A 12,901-nucleotide genomic window follows, 5' to 3' on the forward strand; every position below is an offset into this window, starting at 1 on the left:
TCGCACAAAGCTTGAAAACTGAGCAGCCAGTGATCCCACGGGGGGTGTATAGCCAGAAGGGGAGGGGCCTTACACTTTTTAGTGTAATGCTTTGTGTGGCCTCCGGAGGCAGTGCTATACACCCAATCGTCTGGGTCTCCCAATGGAGCGCCGAAGAAAATCGGTGTTTTGACGCAATTTTTATGCCGCGGTTATTTTTCCGCGATTTTTGCCGCGGTTTTCTGCCAGGAGGTGCACATTTGGTGCTGAAATCGTCTGCACCAGCTTTCAGCACTAAATTTGCACCTGAGGCAAATTTTTTTTATTTTTTTTTCTATTTTTGGTGGTCAAGGGATGCAAATTTGATGCTGTGATTTTTACACCATATTCCTGCATCCAATCTACACCTCCTGGCAAAAAAAAAAAAAAAAATAGCAGTGTTTTGATGCCTCTCTGAACATGAGTGTGCATGTACCTAGAAACACATGCACGCTCCTGTCAGAAGTGTGCAGCTGCGTCGGTGATGCGCTGTCAGACTCGTGCGAGTCTAACATCACCCGTCACAGCCTGCTACTGTCTGAACATGAGCGTGCATGTACCTAGAAACACATGCACGCTCCTGTCAGATGTGTGTGCGGCTGTGCTGCTGTGCTGCGATGTCACACTTGTGGGAGTCCCTCACTGTGACTGCTGCCTAAGATAAACCGCATGCGGTTTTGTTTTAAAATTTAAATGAATAATTAAAAAACCGCCCCCCAATTTTCATTCCTAGCCATGATAACGCCGGCCGGGGGATGGTACATCCTCAGCCCGCAGCCGCCCGGTATGGTCGCATCTGTTAGATGTGGCCATTCCGGTGCGATATCGGCTCATCTTGATTGCCCTGGTGCGGTGGCAATCAAGGTAATAGCAGGGGTTAACAGCGCACGGCTGTTACTAAACCCCAGGTTTGTGATCGCACAGGCGTCTGTGAGACACCCACATCACAAACCTGGAAATACAGTAAATAAACAAGACACAGAGAAATCATTTATTTGGAATAAAGTAGAAACGCAGCCTCCTCCTTCACCACACTTTATTATCCCACCATAGCCCTCCGGCGTAATCCACACGAGATCCAGCGGCGACACATCCAGCTCTGCTACATGTCAGAGCGAGCAGCCATAGAGCACGGCTGCCCGCTCTGAGTGCAGCCTAGCAGCCTATTACTGAGCTGCGATGACTGCACGGCAGGGCTGTCACAGGCTGGGGGCGCGTCAGCCAGGAACCAATCACAGCTGAGAGGACGACCGGAGGGCAGGGAAAGCTGTGTGACTGCGTGCACAGCACAGGAAGTGAAAGCGCGACCCGGAAGCACGTGTGCCGCCATGACAGAGTCTGGTAAGTATGAAACGCTCATTTATTTATTGTTTTTTAACATTTTTATTAAATAATTATTATTATTTATTAAATAATTGAATAGTAATTATTTGTGGTCGGATTATGCTTACCGAATAAAAGTACTATTCCACTATTGGTCACGACAAGAAAAATGCTCGGGTTCCCCATTGACTTGCATTAGCTTCGTTATTCGTGATGAATACTGGAAAAGTACTTTGGGATTCGTTAAGAATAATCTGAACACAAATACTATTACTATTCGCCCATCACTAGTGATGATATAACCCACACAGTGGCAAGATAACATCATCAAATCTATGTGATATTACATGGCAAAAGACAGAAAACCTGTGGTTGGTTCTCCAAGATGTTAGAAAACCCCTGCCGATTTCCTTCATAAACTATGTGTAAGGCTCTGTGCGCACTAGGCCATTTTGCCCTGTAGATTTACCCGCGGATTTGCTGCGAAAATTTCTTGAGAAATGTCTGCAATCTTTGTGCAGACATTTCCCAGCAAATCCTATGAGAAAAAAAAAAACTGTGCGCACGCTGCGGATTTTTCTCAAGAAATTTCCTTGAGAAAATTTTGTTGAGAAACTTTGAGAAAATGAGCATGTCCATTATTTTCCGCAGGTACCTGCGGTATACCCCCGGAATTTCACTCCATTCACTGCAATGTAATCGCGAAATTCCGGGGGTATACCGCAGGTAGCAAATGATGTGCGGTATACCCCCGGTATAGCCGCGATTTACCTGCGGTAATGCTCATCGCTGCCTGCGATTTTGCAGGAAGCGATGTCATTATGCCAGGAAGAGGAAGCGGAGCAGAGTAAACACACGTCACACTCCCTGGACGCCGCACAGAAGCACTTCCGTGCGACCTCCTGGTGCCCGTGCAGTCTGTGTCCCGCTCCAGCCTCGCGGCTGCCTGCACTGCAGGGTGTCAGTGTCTGCCCGCAGTGTCAGCAGCTTGTCACCCTGCAGTGTCAGTGTCTGCCCGCAGTATCGGCAGCTTGTCACGCTGCAGTGCTGGCAGACACTGACACAGGCAGACACTGACACTACACTGCAGTGTGTTAGTGTCTGCCCGCAGTATCAGCAGCTTGTCACGCAGCAGCGCAGGCAGACACTGACACCCTGCAGTGCTGGCAGCCGTGGGGATAACGATCGCTGCTGTCAGGAGGTGAAATCATTACCTGCTGTGACGATCTCCTGTCTCCTGACGTCACCGCTGTCACTGCTGTCTATGCCCGTCTCGCGGGCAACCCGAGAATGTCACTAGCGGTGACGTCACGGGCTCTCGCGATACTTCTGACAACGCGGCGGGCATAGAAGTCAGTGACAGCGCTGACGTAAGCAGTACAGGAGATGATCACAGCAGGTAATGATCTCATCTATGCTCCTGATGGCAGCGCTCGGCATCCCCTGCAGTGACCTGGGCTATTGATGTTAGCTCAGGTCACTGCATTGCTCTCCCAGCCAATGGGGAACATTCTGTTCTTCATTGACTGGGACAGCGACTATGGTATGGATCGCTGTGCGCCCCCCCCCCCCCTTATTGGATTACGCCGGACGTGGAATTGATTGTTCTTTTCAATAAATTGGTTAAAGAGGGAATGTTTTGGGGAGTGTTTTTTCAAATAAAACTTTTTTTGTTGTCTATTTTTTATTTCTTACTGACTGGGTTGGTGATGTCGGGTATCTGATAGACGCCTGACCTCACCAACCCCAGGGCTTGATGCCAGGTGACATTACACATCTGGCATCAACCCCATATATTACCTCGTTTGCCAACGCACCAGTGCAACGGGATGAGTTGGGGCGAAGCGCCAGGATTGGCACGTCTAATGGATGCGCCACTTCTGGGGCGGCTGCGGCCTATTTTTAGGGTGGGGAGTGTCCAATAACAGTGGACCTCCCTAGTCTGAGAATATCAGACCACAGCTGTCCGCTTTACCTTGGCTGGTGATCCAATTTGGGGGGGACCCCTACGTGTTTTTTTTTTTTTTTTTTTTTATAATTATTCCACGTTTTTTGTTTTAAATTATTTATTTAATGTAAAATAACAGCGTGGGGTGCCCTCTATTTTGGATTACCAGCCAAGGTAAAGCTGCCGGCTGTGGTTTGCAGGCTGCAGCCGTCTGCTTTACCTTAGCTGGCTACAAAAGATGGGGGGGACCTCACGTTGTTTTTTTTTTTTAATTATTTATTTATTTTATGGCTAAATACAAGGCTAAGCACCCTTTAGTGCCACATGAAAGTCACTAAAGGATGCCAGCTTAGAATATGCAGGGAGGTGGGACATTATATAGGTCTTTCTCATCTATCTATCTATCTATGGCCCGTTTCACACGTCAGTGAAAAACACTGACGTTTTTCACTGGCGTGTAAAACACGCACATGTCCCTCCGTGTGCCGTGAATTACGGCACACGTGGCTTGAATAAGTGCAATCCGGGCTCCGTTCTCCGTGGCCCGTGATTGCACTTAGAAATCAACTCACCTGTGCGCGCTCCCGCTCTCCATGGTACTGATCGCTCCCGCAGTGCAGCATCCGGCCGGCGCTGACCCCCGCAGCAGCTGCTTCCGGGTCGGCTGTGTCGTGCATAATGAATATGCGCGACAGTAATGAGCCAGCTCAGAAGCAGCCGGCAGAACGGGCTGCAGAGAGCGCCGCTGAAGCCGGGTGAGTAAAAATGTTTTTTATTTTAAAAGCACGTTTTTTTCTGGCACGTGTTTCACGGATCACACCACTGCGTGGTCCGTGGGACATCAGTGATGCCAGAAAATAATGGACATGTCTCCGTGCGGCAATCACGCACACGCGGGTACGCCGCACGGAGACACGTGCAATGATAAATCACTGACGTGTGAGCAGACCCATTCATTATAATGGGTCTGCGTATGTCAGTGATTCTGGTACGTTTAAAAAAAAAAAGCACAAACGGCCCAGAATCACTGACGTGTGAAACAGGCCTATCTATTCATCTATCCATCTTTCACTCTATCCATTATCTGTCTATCGATTATCTATATTATTTATTGCAAAACCACAGGGACCAACCTGCGGTAAATCCGCGGCAAATCCGCATGCGTTTTCCCCACAGGTGCGGAAATCTTCAACTCCCAGAAGTGTCTCAAGAAATTTTGAGAAAAATCACTTTTCTAGTGCGCACAGAGCCCAAGGCTGCTTTCACACATCCGGTTTTTGCTGAGCGGCACAATACGGCGCTTTGCAGAAAAAACGCAACCGTTTTGTTTTGCCGCCGGTTGCGTTTTTTCCTGCATAGACTTGCATTAGCGCTGTATTGTGCCGCATGGCCTTGCGTTGTGTCCGGTTTTTGCCGGATGCGGCATATTTAGCCCATGCGGGGGCCGGATGGAACGTTGCCTGGCACTTTTTTTGTGCGGCGAAAAAAACGCATCGCGCCGCACCCGGCGCGATTTCCAATGCATGCCTATGGACGCCGGATGCGGCGTCCTGCGGCAAAAAACACATCCGGCCGCCGCATACGTTTTTTGCACTGCGCATGCTCAGTATACAGCCGCAACCGGCAAAAAACGGACGGGCCGCATGTAAAAACTTATGCAACATATCTGGGTTTTTCGCCGCATCCGTTGCATAGGTTTTTGAGCCGGATTGAGCCGCACTGCAAAAAACGTATGTGTGAAAACAGCCCAAGTCTACCAAAAAGGGAATTTTGTTTACTTACCGTAAATTCCTTTTCTTCTAGCTCCTATTGGGAGACCCAGACAATTGGGGTGTATAGCTTCTGCCTCTGGAGGCCACACAAAGTATTACACTTTAAAAAGTGTAACCCCTCCCCTCTGCCTATACACCCTCCCGTGGACCACGGGCTCCTCAGTTTTGGTGCAAAAGCAGGAAGGAGAAAACTTATAAATTGGTCTAGGGTAAATTCAATCCGAAGGATGTTCGGAGAACTGAAGACCATGAACCAAAAGAACAAATCAATATCAACAACATGTGTACACAAAAGAACAACCAGCCCGAAGGGCACAGAGGTGGGTGCTGGGTCTCCCAATAGGAGCTAGAAGAAAAGGAATTTACGGTAAGTAAACAAAATTCCCTTTTTCTTTGTCGCTCCATTGGGAGACCCAGACAATTGGGACGTCCAAGAGCAGTCCCTGGGCGGGTAAAACAATACCTCAATAAAAAGAGCCGAAAACGGCCCCCTCTTACAGGTGGGCAACCGCCGCCTGGAGGACTCGCCTACCTTGACTGGCGTCTGCCGAAGCATAGGTATGCACTTGATAGTGCTTCGTGAAAGTGTGCAGACTAGACCACGTAGCTGCCTGACACACCTGCTGAGCCGTCGCCCGGTGCCGCAATGCCCTGGACGCACCTACGGCTCTGGTAGAATGGGCTTTCAACCCTGAAGGGAGCGGAAGCCCAGAAATACGGTAGGCCTCGAGAACCGGTTCCTTGATCCACCGAGCCAAGGTTGACTTGGAGGCTTGAGAGCCCTTACGCTGGCCAGCGACAAGGACAAAGAGCGCGTCTGAACGGCGCAGGGGTGCCGTGCGAGACACGTAGACCCGGAGTGCTCTCACAAGATCCAAAGAGTGCAAATCCTTTTCACACTGGTGAATTGGATTAGGGCAAAAGGAAGGCAAGGAGATATCCTGATTTAGATGAAACGGGGATACCACCTTAGGGAGAAATTCCGGGACAGGACGCAGAACCACCTTATCCTGGTGGAAAACCAGGAGGGGAGCTTTGCATGACAGCGCTGCAAGCTCAGACACTCTCCGAAGTGATGTGACTGCCACCAGGAAGGCCACCTTCTGAGAAAGACGGAAAAGAGAGACATCCCGCAGCGGCTCAAAAGGCGACTTTTGAAGAGCCGTCAGGACCCTGTTAAGATCCCAAGGTTCCAACGGACGTTTGTAAGGTGGGACCATGTGGCAAACCCCCTGCAGGAACGTGCGGACCTGCGGAAGCATAGCTAGACGCTTTTGAAAAAACACGGAGAGCGCCGATACTTGGCCCTTGAGAGAGCCGAGGGACAAACCCTTGTCCATTCCAGATTGTAGGAATGAAAGGAATGTGGGTAAGGCAAACGGCCATGGAGAAAAACCGTTATCAGAGCACCAGGATAAGAAAATTTGCCAAGACCTGTAATAGATCTTGGCGGACGTTGGCTTCCTGGCTTGTCTCATGGTGGCAATGACATCCTGAGATAACACTGAAGACGCTAGGAGCCAGGACTCAATGGCCACACAGTCAGGTTGAGGGCCACAGAATTCAGATGGAAAAACGGGCCTTGTGACAGCAAGTCTGGGCGGTCTGGAAGTGCCCACGGTTGACCCACCGTGAGATGCCACAGATCCGGGTACCACGACCGCCTCGGCCAGTCTGAAGCGTCGAGAATGGCGCGACGGCAGTCGGACCGGATCTTGCGTAGTACCCTGGGCAGCATTGCCAGAGGAGGAAACCCATATGGCAGTCGAAACTGCGACCAATCCTGGACCAAAGCGTCCGCTGCCAGTGCTCTGTGATCCTGAGACCGCGCCATGAAGGCCGGGACCTTGTTGTTGTGTCAAGACGCCATGAGATCGACGTCCGGCATTCCCCAGCGGCGACAGATCTCTCGAAACACGTCTGGGTGAAGAGACCATTCCCCCGCGTCCATGCCCTGACGACTGAGAAAATCTGCTTCCCAGTTTTCTACGCCCGGGATGTGAACTGCGGAGATGGTGGAGCCTGTGACTTCCACCCACTGCAGAATTCGCCGGACTTCCTGGAAGGCTTGACGACTGCGAGTGCCGCCTTGGTGGTTGATGTAGGCGACGGCAGTGGCGTTGTCCGACTGGATTCGGATCTGCCTGCCCTCCAGCCACCGATGGAAAGCCAATAGGGCTAGATATACTGCCCTTATCTCCAGGATATTGATCTGAAGGGACGATTCTATTGGAGTCCAGGTTCCTTGAGCCCTGTGGTGGAGAAAAACCGCTCCCCAACCTGACAGGCTCGCGTCCGTGGTGACCACGGCCCAGGTTTGGGGTAGGAAGGATTTTCCCCGACACAGAGATGTGGGTAGGAGCCACCACTGAAGTGATGTTTTGGTTGCAAGGGAGAGAGAGATGTTCTTGTCGAGGGAAGCCGAACTCTTGTCCCATTCGCGAAGAATTTCCCATTGGAGTGGCCGTAGATGGAATTGCGCGAACGACACTGCCTCCATAGCTGCCACCATCTTCCCCAGGAAGTGCATGAGGCGCCTTAAGGGGTGTGACTGACTCCGAAGAAGTGATTGCACCCCCGCCTGCAGAGAAAGCTGTCTGTCGCGCGGTAGCTTGACTAACGCTTGCTGGGTATGAAACTCCATCCCGAGGTAAGTCAGTGATTGGGTCGGCGTCAACTTGGATTTCGGGAAATTGATGATCCACCCGAACTGCTGGAGAGTCGCCAGAGTGACGGTAAGACTTCGTTGACACGCCACCCGAGAAGGGGCCCTGACTAGGAGATCGTCCAAGTATGGGATCACCGAGTGGCCCTGAGAGTGCAGGACCGCCATGACGGATGCCATGACTTTGGTGAAAACCCGTGGGGCTGTCGCCAGGCCGAAGGGCAGTGCGACGAACTGGAGGTGTTCGTCTCCGATGGCGAAACGCAGGAAACGTTGATGTTCGGGTGCGATCGGCACATGGAGATAAGCATCCTTGATGTCGATCGATGCTAGGAAGTCTCCTTGTGACATCGAGGCGATGACCGAGCGGAGAGATTCCATCCGAAACCGTCTGGTTCTCACATGTCTGTTGAGCAGCTTGAGGTCCAGAACGGGACGGAATGACCCGTCCTTTTTTGGCACCACGAACAAGTTGGAGTAAAATCCGCGACCACGTTCCTGAAGGGAAACGGGAATCACAACTCCTTCTATCTTTAGAGCGTCCACTGCCTGAAAAAGTGCGTCGGCCTGTGCGGGGGGTGGGGAGGTTCTGAAGAAACGAGCCGCAGGTCGAGAGCTGAACTCTATCCTGTAACCATGAGACAGAATGTCTCTCACCCATCGGTCTTGAACGTGTGGCCACCAGGCGTCGCCAAAGCGGGAGAGCCTGCCACTGACCGAGGATGTGGCTAGGTGAGGCCGAGAGTAATGAGGAGGCCGTCTTGGAGGCAGTGCCTCCTGCGGCCTTTTGGGGGCGTGACTTGGACCGCCACGCATAGGAGTTCCTCTGGCCTTTCTCCGACCGGTTGGACGAGGAGGATTGGGGCTTGGCGGAGGGACGAAAGGACCGAAACCTCGATTGGATTTTTCTCTGCTGAGGTCTCTTAGGTTTGGACTGGGGTAAGGAGGAGTCCTTTCCCGAGGATTCCTTAATGATCTCATCCAACCGTTCGCCAAATAAACGGTCGCCAGAAAAAGGCAAACCAGTTAAGAACCTTTTGGAAGCAGAGTCTGCTTTCCATTCGCGCAGCCACATGGCCCTGCGGACTGCCACTGAGTTAGCGGATGCTACAGCCGTACGGCTAGCGGAGTCCAGGACGGCGTTCATGGCGTAGGACGAAAAAGCTGATGCCTGAGATGTCAAGGAAGAAACATGCGGAGGAGAATTCCGCGTGACAGCATTGATCTCAGTCAAACATGCCGAGATTGCTTGGAGAGCCCATACGGCCGCAAAGGCCGGGGCGAAAGACGCGCCCGTGGCCTCATAAATAGACTTCACCAAGAGCTCTATCTGTCTGTCAGTGGCATCCTTCAGGGATGAGCCATCGGCAACAGACACAACGGACCTAGCAGCCAATCTAGAGACCGGAGGATCCACCTTGGGAGAGTGTGCCCAGCCCTTAACGACATCAGTTGAAAAGGGATAACGCCTGTCAGTGTGCCGTTTAGCAAAGCGCTTGTCCGGGACCGCGCTGGGCTTCTGGACAGCGTCCCTGAAGTTAGAGTGATCAAAAAACGTATTGCGCGTACGTTTGGGGAATCGAAATTGGTGTTTCTCCTGCTGAGAAGCCGATTCCTCTACAGGAGGAGGCGGGGGGGAGAGATCCAACACCTGGTTGATGGACGAGATAAGATCATTTACTAAGGCGTCCCCCTCCGGGGTATCAAGGTTGAGGGCGAAGTCAGGGTCAGAGCCCTAAGCTCCCACGTCCGCCTCGTCTTCCTGAGAGTCATCAGGCTGGGATCCAGAGCAGCGTGAGGAGGCCGGGGAAGAGTCCCAGCGAGGCCGCTTAGCCGGTCTGGGACTGTGATCCGGGCAGGAGTCCTCCGCCTGGGACCTAGAGCCTATCCTGGGAGCGCGCTGCGGCGCGGACCGAGAAGGCCCTGGAGGAGACAAACTAACAGGGGCCGGGGCCTGTGAAGAGCCCGGTCTAGACTGCAATGCCTCAAGGAGCTTAGATGACCATTTGTCCATAGAATGTGCAATGGATTGAGAAAGTGACAGAGAGCTTCTCAGCGAAAGAGGCCAATGACGGTGACTCTGTCCCTGCAGCCTGCTCAGGGGGAGCAGGGGGATCTACATGAGCCGAGGGGCCCACAAGTGCCCTAGGCTCCGGCTGAGCAAGCGTGGCAGGGGTCGAGCATTGATCACAGTGAGGGTAGGTGGATCCCGCATGCAACATAGCCCCACAAGAGGTACAGGCCGCGAAAAAAACCTGTTGTCTCTTAGGAGAGTGACCACTGAGGGTATATGGGAAAAGGGTATACAGCCTTTCCGAACAGATAGATATATATATATATATATATCTCTATCCCGGGACCCTAGGGGGACCAGCACCGGGTGACCGGTGTGGCTTACCAACCGCTAACGAGCGGAGTGTGTCCTCCAGATTCCCTGTCGTGGATCCCCTGGAGCTGCAGGGCTTTGCTGCTGATTAGCATCCACCGGCAGAATGCCAAAAATGGCCGCCGAAGGTCTCAGGGGGGAGTGGAGCCGAGGGCGGCGCTAGCAAAGAGCGGGAATCTGGAGTCCCCAAAGTGGTCAATGAGGGGGGGAGGGAGACATGCAAGATGCTCCGGCCCTCAAAGCCGACGTCATGTCGGTAATCCCGCCCTTACCCCTGACAGGCAGGCTCGGGGGCGGGATTTTTCGAGACTAGGCCGCGGCGAAGCCGGGGACTAAATTTAAGGCCGGGCCCGACAAGCAGGCACGGTCGGGGCGGAGGTCCGCCGAAAAGATAACGGACGTAACTACCGCGGCTTCCGGGGAAAAGGTGCAACCCTCCCTGTACAGTCCCCACATGGGGACACAGAGTACCTTCAAGTTGCAGGGCCCAGTCCCTGGGGGTGAAGAAGCTCCGGTCCGGCAGGTTCCACCAGGGGCTGCGGATGGAGCACGGTCCCAGCACATGGATGACCGCTTAGGATCCCACTTCTCCCAGAGCCGCATAAGGAATGGTGAAGGAGACGGCATGTGGCTCCAGCCCTTGTACCCACAATGGGTACCTCAACCTTAACAACACCGCCGACATAGTGGGGTGAGAAGGGAACATGCCGGGGACCCCATCGGGGTCCTCTTTTCTTCCATCCGACATAACTATGTATAAGAATGCATGAGTGGATGTGTGCCTCCTTCCACACAAAGCATAAAACTGAGGAGCCCATGGTCCACGGGAGGGTGTATAGGCAGAGGGGAGGGGTTACACTTTTTTAAAGTGTAATACTTTGTGTGGCCTCCAGAGGCAGAAGCTATACACCCCAATTGTCTGGGTCTCCCTATGGAGCGACAAAGAAATAATCATTTTATTTCTATAGCACTGAAATATCCTGCAGCACTTTATAATTGGGTGACATGGACAGACAAACACCTTAGAGCAACACATAGCTGAACAGTTACAGGAGGAGCGCAGGTCTTGCCCACAGGCTGACAATCTAGAAGAAATGATGCTCTGAAGACAGAGGGTCGGTCACCAAACATTAATTCCATTTAGATTTATCTTGTTCACTTTGCATTTTGTTACTTGATAAAAAAAAAAAAAAACTATTAACATTTTTAATTTGCAACAGTTTTTCCAAGCCTGCCTAAAACAGTTACATGGCAGTGCATATATTTATTTGCTATGCAATATACCCAACCTTTATATATAGAAAGGCAAAATTACTCAACATCTGTAGGACATATATACGGATATCAGAATTCTGTCTGACATAAAGCGGTTAACAAATCTAATAAATAAAATGTATTCATACCAATGACAACATGAGGCTTCTTTGCCAGCGCCAGGGCTTGGGACATCATATCGATTCCACCAACAATTACAGCTAAATGCAGAAAAAGATAAGTACATTAGATATGTGAAATGGAGGAATAATGTAGGACTGTTTTACATGACTAATACAGACGTATTACCAAAACCACCTGTGGCTCTACTGGATCCAGTATAGGGTTAAATGTAAACAAGTCTCGTAAATATCAGGTCTCCGTTACCCCCTTAGGCTACTTTCACAAATCAGTTTTTTGGCATCAGGCACAATCCGGCGTGTGCCTGATGCGACGGATCCGCCGCAAAATACGCAAAAAACAGATGCGCCGAATCCTTTTTTTTTTTTACGGATCCGGTATACTTGATCCGTCAAAAAAAAAAACAACAATCCGGCGCATCCGTTTTTACATCCCTTTCGTTTGGTTTTTGCTGGATCCGTTTTTTGTTTTGTTTTTTTCAATGAATTGGACCATGCTCAGTTTAAAAAATCGGATACAGCCGCCGCATCCGTTTTTTGCCGCATTAGGCCGGATCCGGCGTCCTTAGGCTTCCATTGTAAATCACGCCGAATTCAGCGCGATGCGTTTTTTTGTCAGAGATAAAAAAACGTTACAAGAGACGTTCCATCCGGCTGCCATATTAGCCAATTACAACGGATTAGGCAAAAGTCGGATGCAACGCAAGGACATCAGGCACAATCCGGCGCTAATACAAATCAATGGGGATAAAAAGGATCCAGCGCCGGATCCTTTTTATCCGTTTTTTTCCGGATTGTACCTGATGGAAAAAACTAATGTGTGAAAGTAGCCTTAGCCTCTGTTCACGCCAAGTTTTCCCAATGGAGGCCACAATGAGACTCTTGGCAGGTGAATATGTGTCTATTAGATACATTCAGAATATAAGCCACATGCTAAGAACATCTTCGCAAAATGTGAAACCTTAGTTATATCCATTTCTTGCAAAGCAAATAACAATAAGTGTTTCTAAACTGCGCACTATTCAATAAGGATGGAGGCGGCATGTCTCATGGTTTCTGATGGACTGACTGGCTTACCTATAATCAGACACTGCCAAGTAATTTTTCCTATTTTGTTTTATTTTCAAATTAGCAATTTTATCATTTGAGTTTTTATATAGTGAAGATCATCTTGCCTGAGCTGCTACATGGGCAACAAAAAAAAAAAAAAAAAATCACATACATCAAATATTAAATGTGTTCTCATCAGGAAGAGCGGTAGATAAGTGGCACTGGATGTGGTGCCGCCATGCCGGACAGGTATTGTGCACACATGCTATGGAATAGGACATGTGCCCGATACCAGTAGCTATGGGCACACCCTGGTAGACAGCCGCTGAAGCAATGTCACCTGTG

General features: G+C 50.7%; 1 protein-coding gene across 2 annotated transcripts in view; it reads right to left on the minus strand.

Moving 5' to 3' along the window:
* DDX47 (DEAD-box helicase 47) overlaps positions 1-12,901 on the minus strand; it is a 271,876-nt gene that overhangs the window by 231,567 nt on the left and 27,408 nt on the right. For both annotated transcript variants that reach the window (XM_075321937.1, XM_075321936.1), the window contains exon 4: positions 11,516-11,587. In XM_075321937.1, coding sequence (XP_075178052.1) covers positions 11,516-11,587 — 72 coding nt within the window. The remainder of the gene's footprint in view (positions 1-11,515; positions 11,588-12,901) is intronic.

Source organism: Anomaloglossus baeobatrachus, chromosome 8 (assembly GCF_048569485.1).
Source record: "Anomaloglossus baeobatrachus isolate aAnoBae1 chromosome 8, aAnoBae1.hap1, whole genome shotgun sequence".
NCBI lineage: Eukaryota > Metazoa > Chordata > Amphibia > Anura > Aromobatidae > Anomaloglossus > Anomaloglossus baeobatrachus.